Source organism: Mixophyes fleayi, chromosome 9, assembly GCF_038048845.1.
Source record: "Mixophyes fleayi isolate aMixFle1 chromosome 9, aMixFle1.hap1, whole genome shotgun sequence".
In the NCBI taxonomy this organism is placed as follows: Eukaryota; Metazoa; Chordata; class Amphibia; order Anura; family Limnodynastidae; genus Mixophyes; species Mixophyes fleayi.
Genome location: NC_134410.1, coordinates 115724987 through 115739073, shown reverse-complemented (window position 1 = coordinate 115739073; position 14087 = coordinate 115724987). Strand labels below are relative to the sequence as shown.

Genomic DNA, 14087 nt, shown 5'->3' with positions numbered 1-14087 from the left:
ACAACAGTGTCACACCAATGATTATTATATTCTGTAGGGATGTGAACCTTTTGTGTACAAGCCGCTTTTACTTCCAGTACTGGTCTCATTTTGATACAGCTTAACAATTGTCAGTAAAACATATTCTCCAGAATTGGCAACTTTATGGTACCGTGAGACTTTAAAACAAATATGTTGACCTCCATTTGGCATTGGTCTATTAAACTGTTAAATAATATTAATTACACCAAATATATAATAAAATGAATCCACATATTTAATTTCCTTGATTTCATTTTCACTTTATGTGCAAACATAGATACTATGATACCATAAATATCCATAATTATTTGGTGACAGCAGCGAATTATAATAAAGGAGCATTTTTATGCCAGCTTTTTTTTCACCGGTATCTCATCGCCGTGACAACTTGAAGCGCTGCACCCTGCACTTCCGCTGCCCGCTACTCTATTTCCGGTGAGTGTAGCAATATGGCGGCGCCCTTATGTCTGCAGCTGGAGTTTGGGTAAGTATTTCATTCATTGTTTAATCCATTTTTGTATAAGAGCATTTAGCTGTGTCGGTATGTTGTTGTGAGGCGGGGTCTGGTCTATCTAATCGTATCTTAGTTTTCTGTTTTTAATATGATCCATGTAATGTGATGGTGCCACGAGCAGGTGAGTCAGTAAGATGACAGCTCTCTCGGTGATTAGTACCTAGGAGGGGTCAGCTTGTCTTATCTCCCTCATATACTAAGTTATATACCACGGCTGGCAGTGAATGCATTCAGGGAGAGCAGAAATGGTGCAAAGCTTCCTATGCTTTCTGAGATCTGGTGTGGCAGACTGCTTGTATAATAGATACAACGTCTATGAATAAATATTGCTGGGCATTGGCACTAAATGATGGTCATTATGACATATATATATATATATATATATATATATATATATATATATATATATATATCTCTATATCACACACACACACCCCCACACCCAGCTATACTCCAGGACACCCTTTTCTAATGATGACCCCGCACTGACAGGTCTGATCACTTTTGACACATTTTGTCATCCAGACAACACAGTAGACGCACTAGGAGTCCTAGATTGTTTACATTCAGACGTGATGACATTAGCTAGATGAAACAGTTGAGGCAGCAGTTTTGCACTTGTCCTAAACATTATATCATCTCAGATTTTAGGTTCAAGGAACAAAGTGTTCTGCAATCCATTAATTGGAATTTAAGCTATATCTTGGCACATCAATTATAAATATGTTGACCAATAGCTCAAATTATTTCATGGTATGGAACATTTATACACACACAAATTCTGTCTATATGATATTCATATAGTAGTATAGCAAATTATTATTATTTTTTTTTAATTCTTTTCTTAATCAGGTTCATACAAATGGTGCTGTATTATTTAATTCCAAGTATAGGTGATCAGTGACTTTCACTGTACATTAAGGGCTTATGAACATGGATGGTTTTAGTCTGCCTGTGCTGTGCTTCTATTGGCGGGTTCAATAGACCAGCCAGTTAAAATAGATCGTTGACACAATCATCATCATCAACATTTATTTATGTAGCGCCAGCAAATTCCGTAGCACTTTACAATTGGGAACAAACATCAATAAAACAATACTGGGTAATACATACAGACAGAGAGGTAAGAGAACCCTGCTCGCAAGCTTATAATCTACTACCATTGTGTCAGACAATTAGTGCACATTGTATGACTGATCAGCAATTGTAGAAATTTAAAAATAATGATGATAAATCTCTGCCATTGTAGCTTTGGGGAGATGAATGAAAATGATAATTCTGGTAAATACTAAAAATATAATTTTGGGTGTAATTAGTTGAGGTAAGTGAAACAAGAAACTCCAACTTATCTTGCATTTCCCCTGATCCAGTGGATCCTGCAGTCTTAATCAGGAGATCCTGTCTCCCACTCTGGCAACTTTTTAAGTTTTCATTACTTGTACTGTCCGCTCTGGCAGCGTAACATTCAGTATATAAATATTCCTTAGAGAAGAATAAAATTAATAATTTAGAGGGGAGGATGTGGGGCCATCCGGTTCCTTCCCACCTGAAACCCCAAGGTACCCCTCTTCCCGAAGGGGGCAGGCGTTCGAACCCTGGATGAAGCTCTGGACAATCTCAGGGTAAAGGCATCCAACTAGCTTTATGGCCAAGTGGGGTCTGAAGACCCTTGTCCTCTAAGTCACCTTTTCATATTGGGGGTCAGGGATAGAAGGACCCTCCCTCTTTTGAGTAGTTTCTGAAGTTCTCACCCCAGTGTTACACTTTTTTGTGTTCATCACATTTTTTTAATGCACTTTTGATCGAGGGCACTGTCACAGGCTTTCAATAAAGGAAAAAAATTGATTAAAGATTAAAAATGGAGTAATGGTGATTTTCTAGTTGTTCTTATCTCACCCTAATTCTATCCAAAACTAGCTCATTTGTGTTTCTAACAAATAATAATAATAACAATGATAGAACATATCTCTTAAATCACCAATTGACAAAGTGTTCTAGAAATTGGTGCGCCCACTTGAGATTTTATGAAGCCGAGACAGACATGTCCACATTGGCATATGGAATAAAGATATTGAAAAGTTATGTATTGGGGCTACTGGCTACAAGGATTGTCCAACATTGTCTTAAACAGATCAGTGTTGCTTTATGTGAAGTCCATTTTTAAATCTGCCCTGTCGTGTATCAGTTCTCTAAACTATCGCCGCTGCTTGAGAAGGCGATTCAGAAACAATGCAGTACCGCACATTGGCAAAATAATCTATTGTAAGTGAGATTTGGGTTATTTGAATGATGATTTAATATAGAATTCAGCTTTCATGGTACATTCAATGGTAAGAAATGGTGAACCATAGCGGAGGAGGGTGTTCTGTCAGTCCAGTGATCACAGCTAACATCAGTAGTGCAGTGGAGTTAGCCATTTTGTAAGCTCAACCAATATTTGACTGCAGTCTATCAATTCACCGGGAACTAGTGACACCATTGAGGCACTTTGTGAATTTATAGGCTGTGTACACACGTATAAAGTCATTATATATAACTGATGCTTGTTTAAGTACATCCTGTGAGGTAATTAGGTTGGACTTTGTGGTTACGCAAGTCAAATGGTTACTACTCCTTTGTGTAGGGTAACATTGGGAGAGACTATATGTTAAAACATGAAATAAGTTCTAATATGTTGTGAATATAAGGGCAGCTGTTGCCTGCACACGGTGGGGGCAGCCATTTTGTGGGCTAGACTGGTATTCTTGACAATGCAGCCTATCAATTTGCTGGGAGTAAATTGGGCGTGGTATGTGGTCCGACACAGAAGACGAAGTATACTGTGCATGCCGTTCTTTATGCTCTCTCCTGGGTGAAGCCTTTTATGTTATATTTAGTTTTTTTGCTTAGTGCAGCAGTCACCATATAAAATAGTCACTTGTTAGAAGGTTCTCTTTAAAGTTCCAATGTAGCAAAAATAAATAAAAATCCCTAACCTAATGATATGAATACAAGGCTGGAAAAAATACAGTGCACTTAGTAAAAGTTGCACGAGGGTATATGCAAACCAATAAATGAACGTCTACAATGATGTGATTTAATAAAATAAAAATTATTTGCTAATAGTGGTTTGAGCACAAAAGTCTCTTCCTGTTGAACCTTGTATTTTGGTTTCCATGTTTAAGTCCTGCACTGTACTGTCAGAAACGAGATGAGCGCTTCTCCCTCAATCCAAAGGAATAAATAAACCTGCAGGTCGCTCTCTACAGATGGAGCTTGTTTTACTTCTGATTCGTACCCTAGAGAGCAGGACATAGATATGCTAATATTGGACCCGTGTCCTGCAGGAACCTGCGGGGGAATCCTTTGTCTCCTCTAGGCTCTGTTGTGGTACTTTTCTGTGTGTGTGTGTGTGTGTGTGAGACACCCCCTCCTCTGTGCAAGAGATGTCCGCATATCTCATGTATTTATTATCTTATTTCAGAGGCGGAGCTGAGCTGCTGTTTCAGGGGATCAAGAGACACCATGTGAACTTGCCCGAACGATCAATTCCTTGTGAGTAACTTTGACCATACTGCTTGAGGGATAACCCTTATGATAAGTGTAAGGCTTATGCATTATTTAAAACAACCTGCGCACATCCTCAGTAGACTATATTTTGGATATTGTCCTGTTCCTTCTATTTGAACGGCGCCTAATTCTGGAAAACCAGAGGAATGAGATGGATAGGTGCCCGGGAGGAGGAGACAGACACAGGCGTGTGCGCTGGGCCATGTGACAAGTGATGTAATTAAGTTAGCAGTGTGATGTCACACATCCCTATGAAAATGTTTATTTGGGATCCGTGAGCGTGGAGATTGTATAGAGGACAATTTAGGAGGACCCCGTCAGGAGCAGCTTTCGTCCCCTGAGTTCTCTTCTTTTTTTTTTTTTTCTTTTTTTTTTGTCGTCTCTATGGAGTTTATTGTCAGGATACTGCATAAAGTGGGGGGTGGGCTCTGCTGTGAGCCATTTAAACTGATTAGGATGCAGTTCACATGTGAGATGATGCCAGCTGTTCCCGTGCCCCCCTCCTGCTAACTGACCGGCACTGTTTGCTCATGGCTGAGCCCCCTGTGCGAAATTGCTTTTCAAAAGAACTACTTTCTGGTTAATTAAACAAAGAGTCAACACATCTGTGAAGTTTATCCTGCATCCCTATTATCATTATATTGATCCACCCCCCCTGCAATCCCACCCAGTGTTCTGGATTGTCATTGGTGGAGTGAGGGTTCTATAGGGCTTGTTCTTGCCTGAATGGGGCAGTTTAGGTCTATTTAAATAAATAGTGTAAAGTGCAATCCTTTTTGCAGACCTTTTTATTTTCTATTTCTAGCAACAGAAAGTGGGACATTTGGAAGTAGTGAAATTAAATTGGACTTGTCAACTCGAAATAACCTTCTCTGAGATAGTAGCAACGCTGTATAATGAGCGAGCTCTTTATTAGATATAGTCACCTAATTGCGATTTACTCCCCATTTCCCTCCAGAGCAGCCTGAATTCATAAAGGTATTATATATAACTGATGCTTGTTTAAGTACATCCACGTCCAACAAGAAGTTGGACGTGGAATACTGTGATGCCAGCCTATGTCATCTTCTGTGGGCAGCACGGTGGCCTAGTGGTTAGCACTTCTGCCTCACAGCACTGGGGTCATGAGTTCAATTCCCAACCATGGCCTTATCTGTGTGGAGTTTGTATGTTCTCCCCGTGTTTGCGTGGGTTTCCTCCGGGTGCTCTGGTTTCCCCCCACACTCCAAAAAACATACAGGTAGGTTAATTGACTGCTATCAAAATTGACCCTAGTGTCTCTCTGTCTCTCTGTCTCTCTGTCTCTCTGTCTCTCTGTCTCTCTGTCTGTCTGTGTCTATATTATGGAATTTAGACTGTAAGCTCCAATGGGGCAGGGACTGATGTGAGTGAGTTCAGTGGCGCTATATAATTAGTGGCGCTATATAAATAAATGATGATGATCTTCTGTGTCTCCCATCGCTGCCCCAAATTAGGTGGTGGTCGGTCTTCACTCCCAATAGTTCCTTCCATTTTATTTCACAGATGCTCAATCGCGCTAAGAGCCAGTGAACGAAGGAGAGAACACTGTGTTCCGCGGAACTCGCTGTCGTGTTTCGGGATCTGTTCCGAGACTATTCCTAGCCTTGCGTCACGGAGCTTTATCTGACTATAAAAGCCCACTTGTACATGGGTGCACTCCTACCACTATGGGGTGCATCTGATCTACAGCAATGTTTGGCTATGGCATTGTATGCGTTGTAATACAACGTTGTCCGAGCGTCATGTGATGCTTACGGTGGGCTGAAAAGAACATTACGAGAGCCATTGTACGTTCTAGTTGTAATCACAGCGAGTCGATCACACCCCCTGGCAGAAGAATGAATAAAATAAGAGTCTACTTTAAAGGAAATCTCACGATTTCTGCACCAGAGAATTATAACGCCTCTTTTGTTGTCGGGGTTTGGCTGCACGGGGTTGTACTGTAGTACAACATTTTAATAGCATTTCGGTTACTCATTAGACAGAAGGAATGGCCCCTTCCCAGACTTGGAACAATGGGTAATGTGCAGTGATGCTGGGCTCTCCATGGTAACTCCCCCATACAATAGCTTCCCTGGACCGAGAATGTGGGCGTGTGGGAACCAAGCAGAACTCTCTGACCCTCTCTCCAGTCAGGCTGATGAACGAGCCTTCGAGTCCCCTGCGCCTGACCCTGCGGTGACCAGCGCTGCTCTCCATCACAGCCAGAGCCTCCGTCCCTCCCCGCAGCGTGGGCGTCGTCTCCTGGGCACCATGTTGTGGGTACACGGCATGTGTAACTGCTGCTGTCGTGGGTATAATGGCCGCTGGCATGGTCTCCCATTTCCCTTGAATACAGACGTATATACGTCCGTGTGCAACAATATTTTCACATTTTTTTCCAGACCTTTTTTTGTTTGACTCCATTAAAATGACACTTATTATTGATGTTGGCTAAGGCCTGTATAGCGAGGCTGTGGTTAGCCCCGACGTGTCCCACGGTTAAAAATTGGAAGGCACTGGTTAATACCACCATAAGGCACGAGAGATTTGCCTATACTAGCAGACAGGCTATGAAGAAATTTGAGAGTATATGGTACAGATGGTTAGAGTCTCCACTTTATCCTGTGTCATCTAGTCCAGATGTTCCGAATACTTAAATGTATGGCTCCCGTAGTTCTTATAATAAATATCTGAGTACATATGGTGAACCCTGCATGTGTAACATACCTATGTATAAGCATTTACAATGTATGATCCTAATGAGTATAGCACATATACTGTTATTATGCTTTATTGAAGTTTTGTAAACTGCGTCATTTAATTCTAATGTGTATGCGATTGTTTTTCTTTTTGTTGTTTGGTATGTTTGTATCTTGAAAAATTCCAATAAAAATACTGGATTAAAAAAAAAAAAAAAATGACACTTATTTTTATTATTAACACACAGAGTGCTTTGTATGATATTTACGGCCCGGGCTATATGGAATAAAATATGCTGGTGGGACAGGTCATAAAGTCATCACAGAAATGCCTTAAAATCCAGCTTATGGGGCTCCTCTTTATGTTAGAGATAGAAGTTAGTCAAGTCTCATGAGACAAAATGGCTGTCAGGTGACCGTGTTCTTGTTTCTGTCAGGGGACATCAGACAGTTGCTGGTTTGGATCAAGGAGAATTTACTGAAAGATCGACCCGAGCTGTTTATTCAAGGTGATACAGTGTAAGTGCATTATCCCTTATATGACTACATTAACCTTTTGTATTGCCCAATTTCTATCTATCTATTTCATGTCATCCTCATCCATTCCTCTATTTTTATATAGTTTTTGGTCATTATATTGCTGGGGCTGTAAAATTACTACATTTGTCTCTTACGCAGTGTAGGGTTATCATTTTTATGCCTGTAGTTTTCTTTGAGGTTTATAAAGTGTACTTATGTCCTGAAGCACACAGTGGAGGAAGCCATTTTGTTGGCTGGACTAATACGCAGCCTATCAAATCGCTAGGGCCCAGGGATGTCACTTAGACATGAGGCGGTTTTATGCAAAATGCCTCGTTCCCCAGTCATGTCATTAGTTTTTTAGGGAATTGGTAGACTGCCATCTCGTGAAAAAATGTCTCGCCCCACAAAATGGCTGCCGTGTGTGTGTGTGTGTGTGTAGTTCATGTCTTTAATAATGTGCATGGCTGGTCTTATTATAGCAGTATAGTATATTATTCAGACAACATCTATAAGGGGAGTAGATTTTGCATTGAGTAATACTGGCTATGGTTACCTGCCATTTCCAGCTTCTTCCTCAGAAAATAAATAAAGTTGTTGTGTTTTCCATTTTGACATGTCCATTCATGTGATAAACTCTCGGCTGTGTTTCTCCTCTCTGCAGGCGGCCGGGGATACTGGTACTCGTTAACGATGCAGACTGGGAACTGATGGTAAATATGCAATTCATTTTAATTTACACCTAGACCAGTGTTGGCTAACCTGTGACACTCCAGGTGTTGTGAAACTACAAGTCTCAGCATACTCTTCCAACAATAAGCTGCTATATATTGGCAAAGCATGCTGGAACTTGTAGTTTCACAACACCTGGAGTGTCACAGGTTAGCCAACACTGACCTAGACAAAGACTGCCTGACAAAGTATTGTTAACCTTTCAGCCTGTTGCCTTTAACTCGCCTCCCTTGGGTAAGATATATATATATATATATATATATATATATATATATGGGCCACCCGTTGACTTACATTGTGAGCACCATAAGCAAGATCCACAAATGAGGCTTTTCCTCCCCCTGCCCATAAAAACAATCCACATTAACAACATTGCTGGAGGGTTCTAAAACCTATTTTACTTTTTAAATGATGTGTTACATTGATAAAGCACCAAAAACACAGACTTACACGTTTATTTACAGGAAAAGAGCAATTCAGATCTTTCCTTTTGTTTTTAAGTGGAAATATTTGTTGCAATTTATTTTTATTTAATTTTTTTTTGTTAGAAATTTTCACCTTTGATAAATAAGACAGATTTAAAAATTGATGCCCAGTTTTGCACTAGAACAGGCCTGTCCAACCTGCGGGTCTCCAGGTGTTGTGAAACTACAAGCCCCAGCATGCTTTGCCAGTAGACAACCTGTTGATAGCTGGAAGGGCATGCTGGGACTTGTAGTTTCACAACATCTGGAGGGCCGCAGGTTGGACAGGCCTGCACTAGAAGGCCCTGAGTCATTAAGGAAAGTAAGGCAAAAAAAAAAGGAGTAAATGTTCTCCGGGACAAACTATGTTACCATGCAAGGGGTGGATGCATCTAAGGAAAATACTGGCTGCTTAGTCATCTAGCTCACAAATACTTGAAAGCTTTATTTTTACACTCAAATTTAAAGCTGATCTAGGACATGCCGTGCCCAAACTAGAAATCTGTTCCCACATTTTAAATTTAACTCCCCCTCCAATGCAACATGGTTTTGCCCAGGTGCAAAGTTACTCCTTTTGTCTGCTTTGCTCTCCTTAATGACTCAGGCCCGGAGTGTCTAGACTTGTTTAATGCCATAATGCAAATGGTTTATAGGATGCCAAATATTGGCGTTCAGCAATTTAGTTGAAGATAAAGAAATAAAATGTGTGTTCGGAGGTTGCTTTTCTTTTTGCGTCATATCTGACAAGATTTTTTGTGAAAGGCTACACAGTGATAACTGTATGGTATAAACAATTAACTATGTATGTAGGGCTGTATATTTGGTGTAATGTAGATAATTTTCCCTTCATTTGGTTGAGCAATGTCAGCGTTTCCATAGAATAGCAGCACCCAAGATGGCTGCCTCACCCTCTGCAGCAATGTAAAGCGCTTTGAGTCCTATTGGGATACTGGCACTATATAAACAAAGAATTATTATTATTAGGTTCAGTGGTTCATTGGTACAGGTTCAGTAACCTATAGTAACCAGTCGCTCTGCTTCCATTTTCTAAAATATTGCTGTTAAAATCTGGTTGCTATGGGTTACAGGTCCAATATTTACAGAGTGACCTAGGCATTGGTTTTAGTAAATGTCCACCATATATGTGTTTTCCTTTCACGTTTTCAGGGTGAGCTGGACTACACGCTAAAAGACCAAGACAACATTGTGTTCATCTCAACACTACACGGCGGGTAGAGAGGCCGGGTGATCTGGGTGACACCATTCAATACATACAAGGAGGTCCCTCGTGATGGAAAATCCTTTGTAAAATGATTTGACTAAAACTGAAAATAACATATTTTATATGTTGCTTATTCACAGCAAAATCATGTACGTGTGGTTGGAATTATACATATGACGGCCTTTTTTGCAATCATTATCTGCCAAGGCTCCTGTTATGTTTCTTCTGCAAACCAATAGGTCAGACCCATCTGCTGTGAGACATCCTGGACAACTTGTTTACTGGTGGCTTTATAAAATGTCAGTCACACCAGGAGGATCCTAATTAAAGAAAACAGATTTTATTTCCAATTTTATACGTAATTTTTTTTTCCTTTAAAGCCGTTGCAGATCCTTCTGTACAGAGTCACCGTGTCCTCAACCGTCACCTTTCACTGTAGCGTTTGGAGACCGGTTGTTGCAGACATTGCAGCGAATAGAGACTGATCCCTTTTAAAATGCATCTTTTAAAATTGCCAGGATACAACGGAGGCAGCCATTTTGTCGTGGTGATATTCATGAGAATTCGACATTTTGTCGGATGTCCTCTGTCGGTTCAGTGAGGCACGAAGAGAGTGACCTTCATGCTGTGTCTCTCGCTGAAGTAATAGGTCGAATTCTCATGAATATCCCCACAGATCACAGCGTGACTGCCTGCTCTGGGTATAACTGATCGGCACTAAAATCTGTAACTTGACATTTTTATTTCCACAGGATCCAGACTTTTGATTCTCCTGAATTAATCTGCATCGATAACTAGTACTGATTTACCGTGCTTGGCATACAAAAAGAGGTGCCTTTTATGAACTGAAGAAACATGACCTGCCTAAAGCTTTATACTACACTATAGCGGCCCCGTGAGGAAAATACCCTAGCAACGCGTTTCACTTTATACAACGTTCACTCTCTGACTACAGGCTAGGCCAGCATTGCATTGTGGTACATATATCTTGATCAGCAGATTCATTAAATGTGCACTGGTGGAAAAATAATCCTGTTAGCGGAGTGTGATTGCTTTTTACTCCGCTGTTTTGCTCACCCCGTGCCATTTAAGCACCATGCTCGTTTACAGGAAGGGAATTCGCTCAGTGCATTGACACAGAAATTGCACCTAGTCTCTCCTCTCCCTCCCTCTATCTATGTCCCTCCCCTCATCCAGTCTGTTCACTGCTGCAGTGTTTGCTATAACACGGTAATAAAAAGCCCTCTCCGTATCTCCAATCAATTCATTGGGATATATAATGTCGCTGTTGTATGGCAAATGTCGTATACAATCGGCAACTGCTGTGGTCTGCAGTGACTAGACAACTAGCCCGTTGCCAGCAAAGTGGGTTATGGACCAGTACTTAAAGCTGATCAGAGGGATAACCCTTCTTTTAAACTGTAATATTTGGCTATTCATCTGGATGACATCATTAATGACCCCATTTTGTCTGTAAAGGTCAACATATTTCACAGAGCAGTGGGAAAGATAGAGCTTACCCAATATGTCTGCCTGCGTACAGTGCCAGAAGCGTTCATGGCCCGAGGCAATACGTGCAGATGTACCAGTGACGTTTTATTTATGTAACAGGGGAGTCCTTCAGTAATGTGTTTCAGCCTATTGTTAAGAGGGGAGCGGGTGCAGAAGTTGTATAATGAGCGAGGGATAGAGGTGATTGATGAAACGCTTGCGGGCTGTCATGCAGCAAACTGGTCTGGAATTCACACAATGTAAATATATTGTGAGGTAAAAAAAACGCTCGTATAGACTGCACAACATTAGAAACCAGACAAAATATAACAGATATTGTTAATTTTATTATTCAAATATTTCATTAATAAAACCATAAAGGAGCCATTTTCACGGTCTGTCAAGTGATGTGCTATTTAGATTTCATTTTTCTGTAGAAAAAAAAAAAGATCTTGTAAAATCCTAAAAATACTTAATTCCTATGGTTACCATTTTGAATGTTTGTTTAGTCAGATCTAGTAATATAATAGCATAAACTGAACGGCAGCCTTTTAATCACACACATCGGCCATTTTGTAGAAATTTACAGTCATGTATGTTTTAAATGGTTCCCTCAGTAATGGATCTTATGTTCCAGTACACAAGTCCACGTCAAATGCAAGGTGTACAGGCAATACTGTCTTACTATCTGATCTCTCCCTACAGAATAAAAAAAAATGAAAAAAACCTCAGTACTGTTGAATTACTGCTTACAGAGGCGTTTTTAGACCTGAAGGTCATCTATCAATGTCTCACCGGTTTGAAATGTGGTGATCTTGATAAATTTGTTTCAGTTGCATTAAATTCTCCTGAAACCGCTTGCAGCAAGGGGAGTTCGACGCCGTGTTATCAGCGAGACGGCGGCGATGAGCTTAATGTGTGGTATTACGGGGTCTGGCGTTATCCTGCAGCGATTTTTGGTGCAAAACCAGGTGCATTATAGAACATTTTTTTTACACTGACTAAAAGTGGTGTCACTTGGCCAACAATTTTATGTTTTTTAAATTACAGTTAGATGCAATGTCTTCTTTAATCATCCTCCATTTTTTTTTGTATATAAAGAAACGTGCAAAATCCACTTATTTGTTTTTCAGCGTTAATGGTTTGAATTGTAAGGATGTTGTACTATATGTATGTTTTTAATACTGCAATAAATTAAAAAAAAAAAACTGCTTGTAGGGAACTGCATTACTGTACCTGAACATTCTAGAATCCATTACCCCGTGATTATATATCAAATGTCGCCTTCGCTTACCAATAGACAAAGTGATTTATATGTAGTCGCCAGTGTGTCTACCGTTATCCTGTGATTAAAATCATCCCATCCTTTTTGGTCTGCGTATTTGTTTGATTTTCTGTGCATCAATGCACTATTAGTTGATTGGAATAACACATAAACATTTGCCTTGAATGTTTTTTGTTTTTTTATTTTTTATAAATAAAAAAAAAACTGATTATCACAGCCTATGAATCGCTCATGTATGGTCATGTGATATTCTGATATAACTTAATTTATTTACATCATTTTATTTCATGTATAGTGATACAGACCGTTTTTCTCTCAGAAATGATGAGAAATTACATGGCAGCTGTTTAGTAAATAATTTTATATTACATTGTAAATATATTTCAAACTATTTTTTTCTCTATAAATATTAAAACATTAAAGAGCAATAATGTATTTTTCTTGGATTTATTTTGTTAAATTTAGGATTTGAGCATAAGGGTTATTAGCACCTATGCTACCTAGTTGATTATACAAAATGTTAAACGGTTGCCCATCCTCCTTTTTCAAGGTTGTCTATATAGGTGTCTATATTTCCTCAATAAATAATTCTGTTGGCAAAGGTAAAAGTGTCACCTTAAAGTACTGCCTATGGTCCCTTATTTTGGCCTAATTTGGCTTTCTACATTGTATGAATATACTGTGTGTTGGTACTTTATAAATAAAGTTATTTTAAAAAGTACTGACTATGATCAAATATGGACCACCCCACCTATTGGACAGGTTTTTATTTGATTTGGCGCTAGACCACATTCTACACGGAAGTTCTTTATCTGCCCAACCTATCAAGGTTCACAGATGTCTGTACCTCGAAACATGATGCCATCTTATCGCGCTAACCTGTGGGCTTGTCTGTATAAATATAGCCACGTATGCAAAAATAAGCACAGGGGAAGCTGTGCCTTCACATATTGTCTGTGCTATAAAAGATACCCAATGAGTGCTCCCTTGGTGCTCTCCTCTCCTCCTTCGGTCTTCAGTATCACCTTTACGCTGACGACATCCAACTCTACATCTCCTCGCCTGACCACTCCCCCACCCTTCTCTCTCGTGTATCCGACTGCCTCTCTGCCATCTCCTCCTGGATGTCCTCGTGATTTCTCAAAATTAACATCTCCAAAACTAAACTCATTGTCTTTCCTCCCCCCAGGCTCCCCTCCCACCATGACCTCTCTATCATTGTTAATAACACCTCCATCTCTTCTGTCACCCAACTTCGCTGCCTAGGCATTACCTTCGACTCTTCTCTCTCCTTCACCCCCCACATTCAATCCCTTGCCCAAGCCTGTAGCTTCCAACTTCGCAACATTGCCCGCATCCGACCTTTCCTCTCTCAGGATGCCACCAAAACTATCATCCACGCACTCATTATCTCCCGCCTCGACTACTGCAACCTCCTTCTCTCCGGCCTCCCCCTCTCCCACCCCGCCCCCCTCCGCTCTATTCTGTTAGACTCATCTTCCTCTCTCGCCGCTCCTCCTCCGCATCCCCTCTTTGCCTTGCCCTACACTGACTCCCCATACCCTACAGAATCCTTTTCAAACTCCTG

General features: G+C 40.4%; 1 protein-coding gene across 2 annotated transcripts; it reads left to right on the top strand.

Moving 5' to 3' along the window:
- Nucleotides 1-435: 435 nt before the first annotated feature.
- URM1 (ubiquitin related modifier 1) lies at nt 436-12679 on the top strand. Of its 2 annotated transcripts, XM_075185098.1 has the most exons (5): nt 436-505; nt 3999-4069; nt 7224-7305; nt 7970-8018; nt 9669-12679. In XM_075185098.1, exons 1-5 carry the CDS (start codon nt 471-473, stop codon nt 9735-9737), a joined length of 306 nt encoding a protein of 101 aa, XP_075041199.1. In that variant the 5' UTR covers nt 436-470; the 3' UTR covers nt 9738-12679. The 2 variants fall into 2 exon arrangements, with proteins under 2 accessions (XP_075041199.1, XP_075041198.1); XM_075185097.1 differs by lacking the exons at nt 436-505; nt 3999-4069 and adding an exon at nt 5792-6395.
- Nucleotides 12680-14087: the final 1408 nt, after the last annotated feature.